General features: G+C 35.4%; 1 protein-coding gene across 1 annotated transcript in view; it reads right to left on the bottom strand.

The window, feature by feature from the left end:
• PDE7B (phosphodiesterase 7B) overlaps positions 1-18,630 on the bottom strand; it is a 334,476-nt gene extending 315,846 nt beyond the window's left edge. The window contains exon 1 of the mRNA XM_029223802.1: positions 18,254-18,630. Coding sequence (XP_029079635.1) covers positions 18,254-18,274 — 21 coding nt within the window. The 5' untranslated portion in view covers positions 18,275-18,630. The remainder of the gene's footprint in view (positions 1-18,253) is intronic.
• Between the last annotated feature and the right edge of the window lie 285 nt (positions 18,631-18,915).

The raw sequence follows: 18,915 nt of genomic DNA, 5'->3' as shown, positions 1-18,915 counted from the left end.
CTGCCTTCACCTCTCCTCTCCTGCAATAACCGACAGCTGCCCGTGACGGCTTCTATAACCCAGCCTGCACAATCCATTCTCTGCACGGGAGCCAGAGTCATCACTTTAAAGCACAGATCAGTTGAATCTCTTCCCTGTCGCCTTGGTTTCAGTGGCTTCCCATTCCCTGTGAGAAGAGCAGAATTCAGACCATGCCTGGTGAAGGTGCATACGGTCTGGGCCCTGCCTTCTTAGGCTCACACATCTCCTTCCATCCTAGCATCTCATTTTGCTCCAGCAGCCCTGGCCTTTCTGTCTTTCAAACAATGAAATTTGTTTTCTTTTTAGGGCTTTGCTCTTGCTCCTTCCTCCACCTGGATCACTCTTCTTCCAGGTCTTTGCATGGCTGCATACATTTAATTATTTCAGACACAGACAAGACTCCACTGACCTCCCAGTTACACGCCCACATCTCTACTGCCAGCAACTAGCCATCACACTACCCTGCTTTATTTTCTTCACAGCATTTAGCAATATCTGAAATGATCTGTCTTATCTACTTGTTTACATGTTAACTGTCAGGCTTCTCTCACTAGAATGCAAGTTCCATGGAGACAGGGACTTTGTCTTTTCTATTTTTATATCCCCAGTCCCTATACCACATTAGGTCCCCAAATACTTGTTGGTTGAATAAATGAATCCTGACTCTGTCATTTAAAAGCAGTGACCTTAGGCTAATTATTTAATCAATGGGAGCCACAGTTTGCACATTAAAACGGGACAATTATACCTATGTATTGAAGATTTTATGAGGATATTTAGAGATTTAAGCAGAAATTAGAATTTTTCTCAAGACCTTAGTGCTCATGAATATAATATACGAAAGCTTTGGGCTGATTAATAGTTTGTTATATGTGCACGGCCTGTGTTTCACATCAATTAAAAGAAGTCTACACCTATCCCACTTCTAAGACCTAACACAATTACTTGTAATTCTAGCTTATCTTAATTAAAGTACTAATATTATGTGCCAATCATCATCGGGCTATATACTTTCATATGTGTACATGTATATACACACATATATAGATATTTCTAGCTGTATCTGTATCTATATTTATATATCTATACCTGTCTACCTATATATATTCACATGGACACACACATATGTACATAAACTTGTATCATATGATTATCTGAGGCACTCATAGAAAAAAAAAAATAATTGAGCCAGCATACTTAAGGCATCTAGGCCAAACTAAACAAGAGAATATGTAAAATATTTGGCCTAAAATTCAATTTCAGTTAAGCCTGTGTAAGAATTCACTTGGATTGAATACTGGGCACGGTTCTGATGCTGCCTGTGCATGATGGGAAAGTCAGAAGAGACCCACCATATTACAGCTCTGGGTGTTCATGCAAGCCCCTCAACCAATATTCTTCTTAAATCGTTTCCACATGCTGATTTGTCAAGCCTGCTTCTTGATAAAATATAGGCACTAAAAGGAATGATAGTCAAAATAGTTAACCAGTAGTTTGACCAGAGGCAAAAGATGGGTATGACCATCCTGGCATCAAGCAGTAGAACACTGGCTCAGGACAAGGGCAAGGATGCAGAGAACCCTTACTATGTGGAACATGAAACTCATCTCAGCCATACAGGAAAACTTCTCCTAGCCTGAAACCATAATTAAAAAAAAAAAAAAAGCTATGATATCAGATTCTGGTTTGGAAATAGTGACATAATTTTAGGACTGTTTCACAGCTAGAAAATAACTGAAGTCATCTTGTGTGCTCAATATTGCATGAATAACCTAAATGCAGGTCAAAATTACCAGGTTTATAATTTTTTTTTAAATTTAAATTCAACACATTAAATTAGCTTAAAAATTATTTATGAATTCTTTTTTGATTTCCTTAAGGAAGAAACTAAATACCTGTGTTAGAAACAGAATAAATTACTCATGTACCTTTTCACAAGAATTTGCAATTAAAAACTGTGCAAAAGTGCTATTTAGTTACTCAACAGTTTGTAATAACTCCTTGTTGTTACTCTTTGATGTAAATTCTTCTCAGTTTAAAAATTCATGGAGTAACACATAAAACTTAGTCTTTTGGCTTAAATATTAAGTCAATTCTCCTTCTTTTCTGTTACCTGTAATGTATGATATTATCAATTCAAAACAGCATATTTTATAAAAACATACCACTTAATATGTTTTTAATTTAATATGCTTTAGCATACATATAGTAGGCTAAACAATGATTCTTTTTAAATTCCATTTTTTTAAATTTCTATTTTGAAAAGAAAAAAATGACATGAAAACTAGAAACACACCTATTTAAAAACAAAATCAATAAAGCAGGATATTTCAAGCATATTTTTCCTAACTGTTTACTGTTTTTTTCTCTAAAAATATATATTTTCTAACTATTTTTAAATTGCTTGTAAATAATTAATGATTGGACTCTAGGTTAAGGACGTAGCATATTTTGCATTTATTAGCTATAATTTCAAGTTCACCTGTGCTCCAAAGATAACCCAGCACTGGAAAACCTGCATAAAGTAGTACTAGGAAGACACAAATGCCCAAGGAAAGCCAGCAAACTGGCAGAGGCACTAGATAAATACAGAACACCAAAAACCTGGTTTTACATAACTAGACGAGGATTTGACTCTAGCGTAGCTAAGTTTAATCCTGGGTAGAGTATTTTTCTTGCAACTATTTAAATAATAATTTGCTCATTCCACAGGACATAGCTAGTGTACTGAAAATAAAATTTTTTGAGTGTTTACAACACATGTGGACTAACACATAATGTCTCATTCAGACACATTAGATTTTGCTTGCATGGAACTATAAACTGTGAAACAATTTGGATAATGAAGAAAGTTGCTAATAGCTCATCGTACCTAATTTATATCAGCTACTATATAAGATAACATTAGCTTCCATGCAAAAAAGCCATAAATCAAGACTTAAATGATACATTTTGGTAGGTATCCTTGACTGGAAATGTGAGGTGCAGATGAAAAACTGTCTATTAACAAATAGTTATTTGACCCAAGATCTCTTTAGGATATGAGCAATCTCCAAAATGATAACGTTTCTCAAAGTACTACTGGCGAATAATAATCATAAAATAAGGGAATTATACTGATGCAATCGTAATTCTGTTTTAAAATTTTACATAATGGATATATGCCCATAGTGAAATATGGGAGGTAAACACATACTTATCTTTATCTACTTAGTTCATGATTTTGATGAATACAACTTCTCATTTTTAAATTTATTTCCGATATAAGAAAAAGACAATAAAATGAAAAAAAATGAGAATTACTTCTGGTGCATACTGGAGTTTTTTAATGCCATGGATGTTATCCTTAGTTCTTTCTTCCCTTTCTCTCTTTCCACATCCTTTAAAGGAAGCAATGAAAGGAAAAAAGAGGCAGTTGCACAGTACTTAGTATGTGCCAACCACTGTTTTAAGCATGTCATATACATTCATTCAACACAAAATCAGGACTATTAAGACAATCAGGACCATTAGTGCCACCAGTTACTTGGCAGAAACAAATGTAAATCCTATCTGGAGAAAGATAATATAACACTAGGCCTCAATTTATCTCCATATTTTTTATTTATAATGTCCAGTGCCCCATCAAGAATAACCAAGCATAAGAAAGGCAAGAAATTTGAACCAACCAGGAGCAATAGCAGACAACAGAAACAGACACTTATAAGATATAAATAAAACAAAGACTTTAAAATAATACATATAATATATACAAGGATATGATAGACAAGATTGAGAATTTTGCCAGAGATCTAGAAACTACCAAAAAAAAACCCAGATTCTAGGACTGAAAATTACCATCATCATCATCATAATAAGAATATATAATATAATAAAAAATATATAATAATACAGAAGACCTAAATAGACATTTCTCCAAAGAAGACATACAGATGGCCAACAAACACATGAAAGGATGCTCAACATCACTAATCATTAGAGAAATGCAAATCAAAACTACAATGAGGTATCACCTCACACCAGTCAGAATGGCCATCATCAAAAAATCTACAAACAATAAATGCTGGAGAGGGTGTGGAGTAAAGGGAACCCTCTTGCACTGTTGGTGGGAATGTAAATTGACACAGCCACTATGAAGAACAGTATGGAGGTTCCTTAAGAAACTAAAAGTAGAACAATCATATGACCTAGGAGTCCCACCACTGGGCATACACCCTGAGAAAACCATAATTCAAAAAGAGTCATGTACCACAGTGTTCATTGCGGCTCTATTTACAATAGCCAGGACATGGAAGCAACCTAAGTGTCCACTGAGAGATGAATGGATAAAGAAGATGTGGCACATATATACAATGGAATATTACTCAGCCATAAAAAGAAACGAATTTGAGTTATTTGTAGAGAGGTGGATGGACCTAGAGCCTGTCATACAGAGTGAAGTAAGTTAGAAAGAGGAAAAACAAATACCGTATGCTAACACATATATATGGAATCTAAAAAAAAAAATGGTTCTGATGAACCTAGTGGCAGGACAGGAGTAAAGCCGGAGATGTAGAAAATAGACTTGAGGACACGGGGAGCGGGAAGGGTAAGCTGGGACGAAGTGAGAGAGTAGCATTGACATATATACACTACCAAATGTAAAATAGATAGCTAGTGGGAAGCAGCCGCATAGCACAGGGAGGTCAGCTCGGTACTTTGTGACCACCTAGAGGGGTGTGATAGGGAGGGTCAGAGGGAGACGCAAGAGGGAGGGGATATGGTGATATATGTATATATATAGCTGATTCACTTTGTTATACAGCAGTAACTAGCCCAACAATGTAAAGCAATTATGCTCCAATAAAGATGTTAAAAAATAAAATAAAATAATACCTAAATATATATATATATATGTATATATATAATAATAAATACAATGAAAACCACACCTAAGCAATCATGGTAAAAATACTGGAAATCAAAGATATAAAGAAAGAATCACAAACAGTCAAAAAAAAGGACAGACTGCTTTTAAAGGAGTATTTTCTGACATTAACAAAAACAGTGAGTTATAAGACAATGTAATAATGTTATAAAGTGGGGAAAGAAAATTACCAATCTAGAATTTTCTTCCCAGGAAAAGTCCATGTAATAAAAAAAAAAAAGGTAAATATATTTCAGATAGAAAAAACAAAAAAACAAAACTGAACCAAATTATCACTATACTAAAGGAAATCCTATATGTAATCTCAGAGATTCAGGAAGGAAGAAGAGTATACATGACTGTATGAGACCATAATAACAATAATCATTGTGGAGCTTAAATTACATAAAATTAAATACCTAAAAATAGAATATAATTCTGAAGAGGCACAAAAGTAGTTAAGGTATTCATCTAAGGTTTTCAAATTTCCCACAAAGTGATAAAAGTACTAATTTGCATTGTACTTTCATTAGGTCAAAGATGAATCCTGTAACCTCAATAGTAACCAGTAAAACAATGTAAAAGAATGTAAAAATAACAAGCTAATAGGAAAGGGGCAATGTAATTATAAATATACTCAATCCAAAGACAGCAAGCAAAGAGATAATAAGAAATATAGAACAGGAAGGGCAAATATTGGGCTGACCAAAAATTTCATCCAGGTTTTTTGTAAGATGTAACGGAAAATCCCGAACAAACGTTTTGGCCAATCCCATAGCATAGTAAATCAGCATATTTAAACTCAAATATATCATCATGACATTAAATGTAAAAAGACTAAATACTCCACTGACAAGACAAATATCAGACTGAATGATAAAACAATATTTACTTATCTGATGCTTGTAAAGAGAGACATCTAAACCATAAACATATAGAAAATTAAAGACTAAGAGAATGAGAGATAAGTCACACAGACACTAACAGAAAGCTAGTGGTACAGATTTTAGTATTAGTCAAAGTAGACTTGGAGGCAAAATCATTAATAGAGAAAAAAAGGGATATTTTATTATGAGAAAAGTTTCAATTCAACAGGATGATATACCAGTTCTAAATTTGTATCTAAGTATTTGTCAACCTTTTTTCCATTATCATCCCATTTCCTTAAGCAGACTTTTTAGATTTGTTTCTCCTAATCACTTCCTTCCCAAACAGTTTAATACCATATACACTGTATATCTGTTTATGTACAGATTATATACATATGGCCCTCTTTGGAAGGCCATAGACCATTGTGATATGTATTGATTTTTTTGCTTCCTGAGAGCCAACTATTAGATTTGAATTATTCAATTAATAATTTTCTAATTGACTTGTATAGAGCGCTGTACCTAACAACCACAGAATCCAAACTCATTTCAAATGTATATGAAACATTTATAGAAGTTGGCAATATGTCGAGTCATACAAATAAGATACAACAAATTTCAAAGATCTAAATCATGTATGATCAATTATGATCTATGACCATGGTAGAATTATACTAGGAAACAATGACAAAAAGATAACTAGAAAACCTCAATACGTTTGAAAATTTAAAAATGCATTTCTAAATAATCTAAGTCCAAAAAGAGATTACAATTGAAATTGTTTTGAGCTACCTGATGATGGAAACTCTAAATTTGGGGATGCAACTCTGTTAGAGAAAAATTTATTGGTTTAAATATATTTATTCAAAAAGAAGAAAAACTGAAATGTTATGAGCCAAAAAAAAACCAAAAACCTGAGAAAATAGAAAAAAAAAGCTCAGAAAAGAATAAAAGGAAATAATAAGAGACTAAAATTAATAAATATAGACAATAAATACACATAAATAAAGAAGATTTAAGGGCTTCCCTGGTGGCGCAGTGGTTGAGAGTCCGCCTGCCGATGCAGGGGACATGGGTTCGTGCCCCGGTCTGGGAAGATCCCACATGCGGCGGAGCGACTAGGCCCGTGAGCCATGGCCGCTGAGCCGGCGCGTCTGGAGCCTGTGCTCCGCAACGGGAGAGGCCACAACAGTGAGAGGCCCGGGTACCACAAAAAAAAAAAAAAAAAAAAGAGGATTTAAAAAGTCAAAAGTTGTTTACTTGAAATATCTAATAAAGTTGATATCCTGTCAAAACTATTGGAGAAAAACAATAAAAACAGAAATGGCACAGTAAACTAACAGTAAAAATAAAAAGTTAGACTAATATTAAAGCAGGGAATTATGAACAACTTCGTGCTAATTACAAAATTTTGATAAGATAGTTGACCTAGAAATACACAACTTACCGAAACTGAAAATAAAAGTAGAAAACCTGAATAACCCATAAAAATTAGTGAAATTAAAACCATAATTAAAATCTTGCCCACAAAATATTCCAGAACCAGATGGATTTGTTTACAATTTCTAACAAATATTTAAGGAAGAAATAACATGAATCTATATAAATCTACCTCCTCCAAATTTTTAAAGGGTAATATTTTCTAACTATTTTTATGAGGTCAATGGAACCTGGTTGTTACCAGAAACAATAATTTTAGGCTAATTTTTTTATGAACATAGTTGCAAAATCCTAAAAACTATTAGCAATCCAGAAACAAGGTAATAATGGATTAAAAAAAAAAAGCATAACACATCATGACCAAATTGGGATTACTCCAGGACTTCAAGTTTGATTTGACATTGTAAAATCAGTCACCACCACAACAGAAAAATAGAGAAAAATCACATGGTAGATATCAGAAAGAACATTTGATAAATCAAATATTTATTCATGATAACTCTTAGCAAACTAGAAATAGAAGAAAACTTCTCAATATTATAGAGAATATAATACTGAATGACAGAATGTTGAAAGCTTTCCTTCTAAGATTGAAAATAATACATTACCCACTGTTACCTCTTCAACAATTTACTGAAAATCCTAGCCAGTACAATAAGACAAAACTCTCAGTATTAAAAAAGAGTATATATGCCTACCATTATTCTTGGATAGCATGATTGCCTACATAGAATATAAAAAGAATCTACAGATAAAATATGAGAATTCCCAAGTGAGCTTAGTAAGGCTGCTGACAACAAATTAACATACCAACAATTAATTGGTTTTCTATATATTAGTAACAAAAAGTAAAAATTGAAATTGAAGAGATAATATTTAGAATAGCATCAAAATACTAAGTGTTTAGTAATATATCTAGCAAGGAATGTGTAAAATGACCACAAAGCAAGCTAGAAGATATTATTGAGAGAAATTAACAAAGACCTAAATAAATAGAGGGATATACTATGTTCATGAATTGAAAGACTCAGGAAAGATGTCAAATCTTCCCAAATTGATCAATAACCAAAGTTTCATTTTTAGGTAAGAATCTTAAGTTAATTCTAAAATTTATATGGCAATGTAGAGAATGAAGAATGAACAAAATAATCTTGAAGAAGAGAACAGGAGATTTTACGAATGGGAGATAACATATATAGCAATCAAAGATATTAAAATATATCAAAAATTCCTATAAATTAATATATAAACGACTTGTTTAGACACGTCACAAAGAGGATATTTACGTGGCCAATATATATGTGCAAAAGTGCTCAAACTTGTCAATAATCAGGAAAATGCAAATTAAAACCACCATAAGCTATCACTACACACCTCCTAGATGCTAATATGTAAGGTTAGTGAGGAAGGGAATTATCATACATACATTGTTGGTGGGAGTGTAAATTATTTTAACCACCTTGAGCAGTTTTGAATTTTCTACTGAGGTAGAACATAAACATTCTCTGTGGCCCAGCAACTAATTCCTAGGTGTATGCTCAGCAGAAATACGTGTACAGGTGTATCAAAAGAATGCTCAGGCCAGTATTATTCATAATATTAACTAGATACAACTGAAATGTTTTTCCACAGTAGAATGGGTGAATAAATTGTTGCATATTCAAATAATTAGACACTATGCAATAATGAAATTAAATTAGAGCCATATGCAACAACCTAGTAAGTCTCACTGTATAATGGTGAATGAAAGAATGCAGGAGGCTTGATGGGATTTCTGAGGTGGCAATAATGTAATAATGTTCTATTTCTTGGCTTGGGTAATTGTTATATATTTGTTCACTTAAAATTAGTGAACCATTCTGTACATTTATATGTTGGGTATTTCTCTGTATATGTGTTATAGTTTAAAAATAAAATAAAAAACTATATTTCTCTTAAATGTTCAAAACATCCAACAGGACTACGCCCAAAATAGTTACAACTCCATGAAATAATTTTTATAACTGTAAGCAAATAATACCAGTTGATACACACATGATGCTTACTACCTTTCATGCACCGTTCTAAGCATTTTACAGACAAAACTCATTTGATCTTCTCAACAACCTTATGAGGCAGATATTTTAAACACCTTCATCTTATAAATAAGTACAGTGCGGGCCAGAGAGATTAACTGGCTTAGGATCCCAGAGCTAATAAGTGAACCACAATGAATGGTGCCAGATTCTGCACTGTTCATCATTACGGTTACACTGCCTTTCAGAACAAAACTTCTGAAGTTTAAAGTGTCAGATTCACCCACTGCAGATGAACTTAAAATGAAATAATGTTTCCTCTATACACTGGAACCTCATATAAATAAATATATTGTGTAGATTGCTTTAACATTTTGAAATAGATATTTTTATGTCTTGTATACTAATTTCAAAAGACTTTTCCTAACTCATGCTTAGAATGATCAAAGATGGATTTAAACACAGTGCATTTGAAACGTATAAAAATAATTAAAAACTGTCATTAAAAAAGCTAGGGTTGAATTTCAACTCTGTTAGTTTTAACTTCCGTAAACCTCAATTTCCTTGCCATTAAAGTGGGCATTATGGGGTTTCCCTGGTGGTGCAGTGGTTGAGAGTCTGCCTGCCGATGCAGGGCACGCGGGTTCATGCCCCGGTCCGGGAAGATCCCACACGCCGTGGAGCGGCTGGGCCCGTGAGCCATGGCCGCTGAGCCGGCGTGTCCGGAGCCTGTGCTCCGCAACGGGAGAGGCCACAACAGTGAGAGGCCCGCGTACCGCAAAAATAAAAAAAAAGTGGGCATAATGAATCCTCTCCTAATAGGAATGTTCTAAGAAAGAAGTGACTTGACATTTGTGCCCCGAACTAAGCGACTAATTACATATGAAAGCTAATCCATCTGCGTGTGTAGTAAGTAAACCTTAGAAATTTTAGAACATAAAGGCACCTCATTTTAAGTTCACATTTAAGAGACTTAAAAAGTCAAAAATGCTAAATAACTTGCCCAAAGTATTACACTTAGTAAGGCTAGCATCCGGAACTTGAACGCAGGGATTTAGGTTACAAGGTCAGTGTTCCTTGAAAAAAGTTTGATTCTCATTTTTTTCTTCCTCCTTTCCCTTCTCTCTCCACACAAAATACACATTTTTATAAATTACATATTGCTGCCAATTAATTCAATAAATGTATCTGACCTATTTTTAAAAAGATTTACGTTAAAGGAGACATTTTAAGTAGGCTATATTCTCCAACTGACTGTTTTTGACACAAATACCATTAAAAGTTTTTATAGGGCTTCCCTGGTGGCGCAGTGGTTGAGAGTCCGCCTGCCGATGCAGGGGACACGGGTTTGTGCCCCGGTGCAGGAGGATCCCACATGCCATGGAGAGGCTGGTCCTGTGAGCCATGGCTGCTGGGCCTGCGCGGCCGGAGCCTGTGCTCCGCGGCGGGAGAGGCCACAGCAGTATATAGTTTTTAAATACATTTGTCTTCAAGTTTGAGAAGGGTTTGCCCTCTGTCTCTCTCATGCACTCACAGAGACACTCAGGGGCAACATATTAATGAAAAAGAAGATAGTATTTTTCAATTACTTTATTATTAGCCATTGGATTATTTTTAAATGATTAATAATTTTTTAAAAAAATTAAAAAGGATTTGTAGAGAAAAATTCAGAATGTCATTCAAAACTATCATACATTAAAAGCAGATAAGTGGTTGTTTCAGAATGGAGAGAGGGGTAGAGGGAGGGACTACAAAGGCTCAGGAAAAAAGTGGGGGATGATGGATATGTTAATTATCTTGAATGTGGTGATGGTTTCACAAGAGTATCAAACTTATCTAACTGTACACTTCAAATATGTGCAGTCAATTGTGTGTCAATTATGCCTCAATAAGATTGTTTAAAAAAAAACTCCTATCATACAAATTCCGATCTGTTTTGTGTTTATCCCTTTTGTTTTAACTTAGATTGTTCTTTACTCCAAACACAATAAAAGTCTAGAAAAATAGAAAATAAAAATTACTAAATAATTAAAATAACCAATACTTACATTTTCCAAATCAAACTAAAAACCAAATTAAAATTGTTTTCATTTCATTGAAAAAGCAAGAAGACTAGTCTGAAAGACATGGAAATATACTATATTTCTATCACATGGAAAACAACTTTTTCCTTAAATTTAATGACCTTTTCTAAATCAAGGCATTCTTTAGACCTCTGTATTACTGCAGCATCTCCTTTTACGAGAATACATCTACACTTTTGTGAATGACTGAGTTCTTTCATCTGGCTGGACACAGTTGGCAAGTGGCATAATGGGAAAGGGAAATGAAAGTCTTTTTTTTGTTTCTCCTGAAAAACCAAGAAAGGTATAAATCATATCGAAACTGAAGCATTAGTTGCTTGTATTACTGCACAAGCTACACATCTTAATACAAACAGTGTTTTCTACTGTTTTATGAATAAATGGTATTATAGCATACTTTAATTTTAAAAGTCCATGATGTGTGGTTTCCTTAAACACTATTTGAATAAATATAAATTGTGCATATTTAATTAATTTGAAAAATTAAACCAAATTGACCAATTCTAAAAGAGAAAATTTAGTTAAAGTCTTCAAAGCAATAAAATACATACAGTCAAATATGTACATTTAGTTTATGGAGAAAGGTCTCAAATAGTTGGGCAGGCAACAGGCCAAAAAGTTTTCTTATGAAAACTTTGAAACGTATATGAAAGCTGGAAGGAACTTTGAGCTTGACTAAGCCTCTCCTTTTGTACATGAGGAAACTGGTGCCCTGAGAGATGATTGGCCCAAAGTTACTCAAGCAGGAGAGCTGGGCTATCTATCTCCTCACTTCCTGGACTCTTTCTTCCGGGGCATGATGGCCTCCCTACCTGTGTTAAAGGCACACGGGAGAAATTCAATATGATTGAAGGAAGAAGCTAATGAAGCAATTAAAAAACAGAACTCTTTCTTCTTTTACTTTCTAATTTTCCTCTCAACTTTAATTTAAATATCACGCAGTAATAAATAAATATACATAATTTTTCCACTGTGTATATAATAAACTTATGAGGAGAAAAGCTGAACAATTCTAAAGTATATACCTGAACAGATAGTCGTTCCCATCCCATGCTCAAAGTTCTCCTGCCAGAGGCTTCCACTGCTAAGTTTTTTTATTTGAATTTCTAGAAATTTTCCATCAGTGTGTGTGAATGTGTATATGTAGTTATACAAATGTTAATGTTATACAAATGTTGAAAATCATTCCAGACTGTGCATGTAGATCTAGCTTATTCTTTTAAGTAACTATATAGCATTTTATGGTATGGATTCAAAATAATGTACTCAACAACTCACCTATTATTAGTTTAGGTAGTTTCTGAGTTTTTATATTACAAAAAAGGCAAAAATAAACATAATTTGATATCTTCTTAGACTAAGATTTACTAGGGTCAAAGAATATGTAAAACATTGAAAATTTAGTATCTTTATTTCAGATATCAAATTTTGACCAATTCAGGTATATGTTAACCTCCTTATGTCTACACCTGAACCCATGGAAATACCTCTCACCCCAGACTAACCCTGGACCCGACCTCCCATCCCAGGGGAAAAGAATGTTTTTTAAAACTCAAAATTCTTAAATATCCTTCAGTATATTTAAATTATGTACAAACTCCTGTTTTGAACCGAATCCTTTTTTGTGTGTCTGAAGCAGTGAGCAGGTAATGATGATTTTCATCATGTAGAAAGGATACCTTATATATTTATTTACATGTTAAATATGAATGTAAAACACAAAAGGTATTAATAAGACAAGAATCTGAGCAGGAATTTTAATGAAAAATTTTGCACATATTCACCAACAATTAGAAAAGAAAAACTAAAACAAACATTACTTCAAATTTTACAAAAGGAAACTCCATCAAAATCTCATTACCAATCTTAATTTTTTCCATCTTCTCCTTACAAATGCAAAAAAGGGAAGAAAGGGAGGCAGGAAGGAAGGAAGAAAGGAAGGGTGAAGGGAGCGTGAAGAATGGAGGGGGTATGTATGACATAAACTTTCTTTACTGGTATATTGACTAAGGCTATTATTTTCATACTTCTATACTGTATGCAAATAAATTTATAAAGCATTCATGAAAGGGTTTTGATTTTCAATACTGGGGTATTTATACACTAATATATTAAGAATTATATATTGCTTAATAGACTTATGTGTGTTTTGTGTCATGTTATTTTTAGGTTTATCCAAAACTACAAACCCTGTCCCCTATTCTCCAAGCTTGAGACGTTATCTGTAAACCATACCCAGAGGAGATGCCAGAGGAATGCTCTGACCCAAGTAGGATCCAACCAGTGTCTGGATTAGAGTAACTCAATTGCATCAAATTCCACCAGCAGGATGAGGCAGCCACCTTGTACCATAGGCCCCAGGTCTCAGAGCAGATACTCAATGGACAACCAAACCAAAAACATCTTTCTTCTGAGGATTCCTCCAAGTTAGTTATTAACAAGTTTTCAGTTATTCCCTAAAGAAACCAGAATTGGAGCGGAAGAGATATTAAAGTGAGATAGCACAGAAAATCTAGGACAATGATTGGCACTTAGGAAAAAGACACTTGTCACATTAAAGTCTCCAGCTACAGTGAACACAAAGCACATCCCTTTACTGTCTGAAGGGGAGCTACAGCCACAGAGCAGCACATCAGCCTCAGAGGAGAGAAAGGGGGCGAGGACGGGTGGTCTTCCCTGGGGAGCAATAGTCCTCCTGCGGAGAAATTCTCCAAAACCCAGGGACTTGTTTTTGTTTTTCCTTAGCAATGAGGGTATTTTGGAGGTGAAATTGCATAAATTTGGATAACTGAGTAAAGGCAAACTTTTAAGGGAAATGGTAGAAATAAAGGATGGGAGAGGTGGGAGAATAAAAAGAAATTAATGCTAACTAGTCAACATTAATCTTGTCAGGGTAAAGTTCAGAATCTGGAAAGGAAAAAGGCATCCCAGAAGTATTCCAAAAGCCTCATTTTAAAGAGGAGGCAGTCAGGGCCTCCAAAGTTTAAGAAATTTGCCTTAACTCACACAGGTCTTCTCTGAAAGTTCTGAGCCACTTTGGGAGGTTTCCTGCCACCAAGAACATTCCTGCGACACTACAAGGCATCAGTGGTCAAGCCCATCACAGCTTGGGAACCCTCCTTGCTTGCACCAAATGGCTGCTGGAACCTGGGGCTGTTGTCAAAGTTCTCGAAGGACTCCTGCTTTCTGGAACTCCTAGGGGTTCCAAGTCCAAGTGATGATGGAGAAGATATCAGTGCACTGATTTAATTCACCATTTCAAACCTATACAGCAGTTTAATCAACAAAAGGGAAAACTTTGGCTTCCCTTCACATTATATTTTTTAAGGACACCATTACAAATATATCATTTCAAAAGAATGACAATGCTTCCATTGGTCATATTAAAGACTACAATAATAGGCGTAAATATCTATATAGATGGAAAATTTAGATTTTTTTCTTGAATTCAGTTGCATAAAGCCACCTCTTTTGTTTTTCTTCATCACCACCTCCCTTCCAAATTCTCTCTGTTCCTCCATTTCTCTGCCCAGGCTCCACTATTTGTTTAAGTTCAACCAGAATGTAAGTTTCCTGAAGGTGGGAATCATTGCTTATCTGTCTTTTTATTCACTTTGCCTCTGTAGACATAGCCCTTGACATGCTGAAAGCACACAGTAATTTTTTTTTAATAAAGGTTTAACACTCACATTTTTATATACAAATGGAATTTTTTTAAAAAAACTCCAAATAAGAATACTGTAAAAAGTTTCATCTAAAAAAGGATTGTTAGAAATAACCCAATACAACCAGTTTCATTTACAGGTGATGAAACTGAGATCAAGAGTGAGCAAGTGGCTCAGAGTCATCCAACTAGTTAGATCCTGAATAAGGGTGCCCACTGGTCCCCTGCCTCTATCTACGGCTCTTTTTAGTGTGCTCCATGCAATCACTTTCTACGTACAAATTAAATCATCTAGATACCTAAGCGATTCTTGGGAAAGTATAACTACATTGATTATACACTAGAACTTTGACGCATTTTGTTGTACTCTTTGTTCAAATCTCTAACAATGCCTGGAACGTAGTAGATATTGTCAGTTTGGGTTTCTACATCCCTTTTTCCCTTCTATCCCCCAAATTTCCATATTGACCACTTTAAAGATTGCTAATATACCAAGTATGCATCACCGCAGGAATCAAAGTTAGCATGTTGACAAAGCCACCTAGGATGCTTGTAAAGCCAATGGTCCTGATGCCTGTAAAGCACCCCAAGGCTTCCTCCCACAAGAGGGATGGGCGTGCTCCCCAAGACACATTCTTAGGAGAAGTGAGGATGCCCAAGGGGAAGCTCTGAGGAGGAATGGGGATGCCACTACGGGGCGGCGCTGATAGAGAGGGTCTCATCTCGTTTCCAAATGCCAAATCTCTTCTTCTTTAGCTAGACTTGCCTCCTAGAAGAGAGATTCCTACTTGTCTGTGAATTCTCTGGGATATATAAGCTGAATCCATGGGATGATGGAGTCTTTGGGAAAAAAGTTCTGAACATTGAGGGTCCTTCAAAAAGTTACCCCCCAAAAGTCAAGGTAAGTTGAACCACTGAGAATACCTGTTAGCTTCTACATTTAGATGTTCTAAAGTCTATTCTGATTCTTAATTTTGACACTTCATTTTAATATAATGAGGCCCTTTTAGTCTTGCTTGGGATTAGTTTACTGCTTAATAAATTCCTTCCAGCACTATGTTGTCAGTCAACAAGCAGCTTCCCCTGTGATTTGAGCCTGCTTAACAACAAATTCAACTTTGGAAGATTAATTACTAGGCAGAGGCATTTCCATGTGGTACATGCTCACTTTGAGGAAACTTGGTCATTTTACTTTTGCATCTGTTTGGGGTAACAAGGTTCTCTGCCTGAAAAGAACACCAGTCAATGTTGCAATGCCCGCCTAAATAGATTATACTTTAGGGTGGACTAACACAAAAGCTTTCTTCAAAGACAGTTGAAAATGCCATATTTGAAATTTATTTAAATAATTTACAATATATGAAGGGTAGTAAATTCTCAGCAAACATTTTAACTAGGTATTTATTGAGAACTGACAATGAGTAACTTTGTGCTGAACATCGTGAAAGGCATTACAAGATGTACTGGTGCAATTAATTTCCCAAAGTTGGTGTCTGCTCCTGACACATCTTGGATTTTTCCACCCTTGCCCTAAGTAACTTGATTCAAAACAGAGTTTCTCCCAGCTAATTGGCTGACATATAGTCACCACTGATTTTGTCTCATGCTCAACTGAGTACACTCTGAAATCAGACAGCTTACAGTGTCAGGTAAAAATCCTTATAAAGAGGATACAGACTTTGGAGTTGCACCTCGTCAACTCTGGGCTCCTACTTCAGACAAAAAGCGACTTCATTTTATTACAGAAAATGTCAATCGAGACGTTACTACTGACACCCCTCTTTGTTTCACCAGCCAGTAATAAAAGATAAAGCGGAGGAAATGGAGGAGCTGCAGTTAGGCATTTGCAACACACAAAGTCCTTGTTTTCCCACTAAGCGCTGCAGAAAAGCAATTGTCCATTCACAGCACATCCTCTGCGTTTCAGACCTAATATTTTTGCAGTTCTTAACTTGGTACATTACACTCTTATGAAGTTAATTTCATTAATTCTTTGAAATTCACTATGTGTTTTACACCTTGCTTATTAATCTTACTGCTAACATGACCCAGTTTTAAAAATTTCTCTTAACGTTGAGAATAGAAACCTTTGGGGAAAAAAATCAAGCAATTCTGGAAACGGTAATGGTTTCAAACAATCCTGTCTTACTTGCTATTTTATAACTTTGAGAAGGGTAATAAGGAAATCCATGTGAACCATATATTACTTGAATTGCTTTTACAATAACTGACTCTAGATAGGAATGATTTTTAGCAGGGGTCCCCCTCAACCCATAATCATAATGTGTCACTGAAAACAATATTAGCCCTGGGTTTAATTGCCCTGCTTCCCACCCTGGCAACGTTTAGTGGTTTACTGTATATAAATGCATATGCCTGCCTTCAGGGGCAAAGAGGTTTACTGTAACATTTTAATAGTCATGCTGGCTGAACACATGAAGAACAGAATCTATAGAAGATTAATTAGTCCCCAGGCTCAATCACTCAAGTGCCTAATTAAATATCTCACTCTGCTTTCAACTATTGTAGGAAAAGATAATTAGCAAATTTGCAGTGCTAATAAAGAAGTTTTATTCTCCTTTATAAATAATGAGATCTAAATCATTGGTCATGCAACTCAGTGCCTGCATCTCCCCTGTTGACTTCTAAATCCAGAACATTTTAAAAAAATGCAACAAAATGATAAAGTGCATTTTCCTCAAGAGTTCATTTTTCTGACACACCTCGTATAGGTTTTTCTACCTTCAATCTCATTATTAGCTTCCTCCTCTCTTCCTACTAATTTCTTCATCTTCTATCAACCAACATGACAAACTCAAGAGAAAAAAGGATTTTCTTTTTCTCTGTTCTGCAACCCTCACTAATCTCTTTACCAATATTTTCCTGTCCTGTCCCACCAAAAAGAAAAATTGACTCAACTCTAAGATTTACATTGGAGAAGAAATATTGCATTCATTAAAAAAGAAGCCAAAGGAAAAAAAGCAACCCTCCTCAGGAGGGGCTCAAAGTGCAGCAAAAAGGCCAGAGTATCTCATTAGGCTGCTTGGAATGAAACAGTTAATTCAGGGTAAGTGATAATGTTTAGTCAGTTCGCCTAGAAAAAGGAAGGAAATTCAAAAGCTGGTTGCTGTAGTAACAATCACAGACCAAAAAATATATACATACAGGTTCATTTAAAATAAAACTCCTGCCATCTCTCTGTGACTCTGTTCTCTCAAGAAAAATGAGTTGCCGCTGAAATCTCTTGTACCTACCTCAACCATTAAACAAGACATTTAACCATAGTGGCAGTTCTGTGACCTTTGAATGCCGTGAAATCTCTGAGCGGTGCTGCTTGTTCATGAAGACTTGTGCTGCGGAATCCAGCAACTTCATCCAGGATTAGGAATATAATTAAGTAAAAAAAAAAAAAAAAAAAAAAAAAAGTAACACAAAAGCACACAGAGAGATCGGGGAGGAAGGAAGGTAGAAAGAAATCCTCTCTGGGTGAGTACAACACGTTTCTTTCTCCCAGGCAAGTGCTGGGATGGAGCCGAGCCTGCTGCAGTGCCCAGACCCACCGACTGGCTGGGGGAGCAGGCAGCCGGCCTGCTAGGCTGGGAGGTGCTGTCAGTTGCCACAGGCAAGGAAAAGCGGAGACCAATCGGCTTCAACTCTGGCAGCTTACTGGAGTGGAGCCTTTTCTGTTTCTGTTTCCTCATTTCAAGAGTGACGTCAAAGGGTTTAGTTTTCCTCTGCATGTGCTATTAATTTTAAAGTGCTGTGCTATGGGAAGAATGTGTGTGTGCCTGGGCACCCCGCTCTCGGGAGAACCCAAGAGACATTTTCTATTTTCAGGAAAAAATTTTAACAATTGAAACTACCTTGTGGTGAGGTGTACCAAAAAAACAAAATAGACAAGAAACACTGAGCTAAA

Source organism: Monodon monoceros, unplaced genomic scaffold, assembly GCF_005190385.1.
Source record: "Monodon monoceros isolate NGI ecotype Baffin Bay Population unplaced genomic scaffold, NGI_Narwhal_1 Super_Scaffold_15, whole genome shotgun sequence".
Lineage (NCBI taxonomy): Eukaryota > Metazoa > Chordata > Mammalia > Artiodactyla > Monodontidae > Monodon > Monodon monoceros.
Note: the sequence above shows the minus strand (reverse complement) of the source record. Positions and strands in the feature narration are given on the sequence as shown.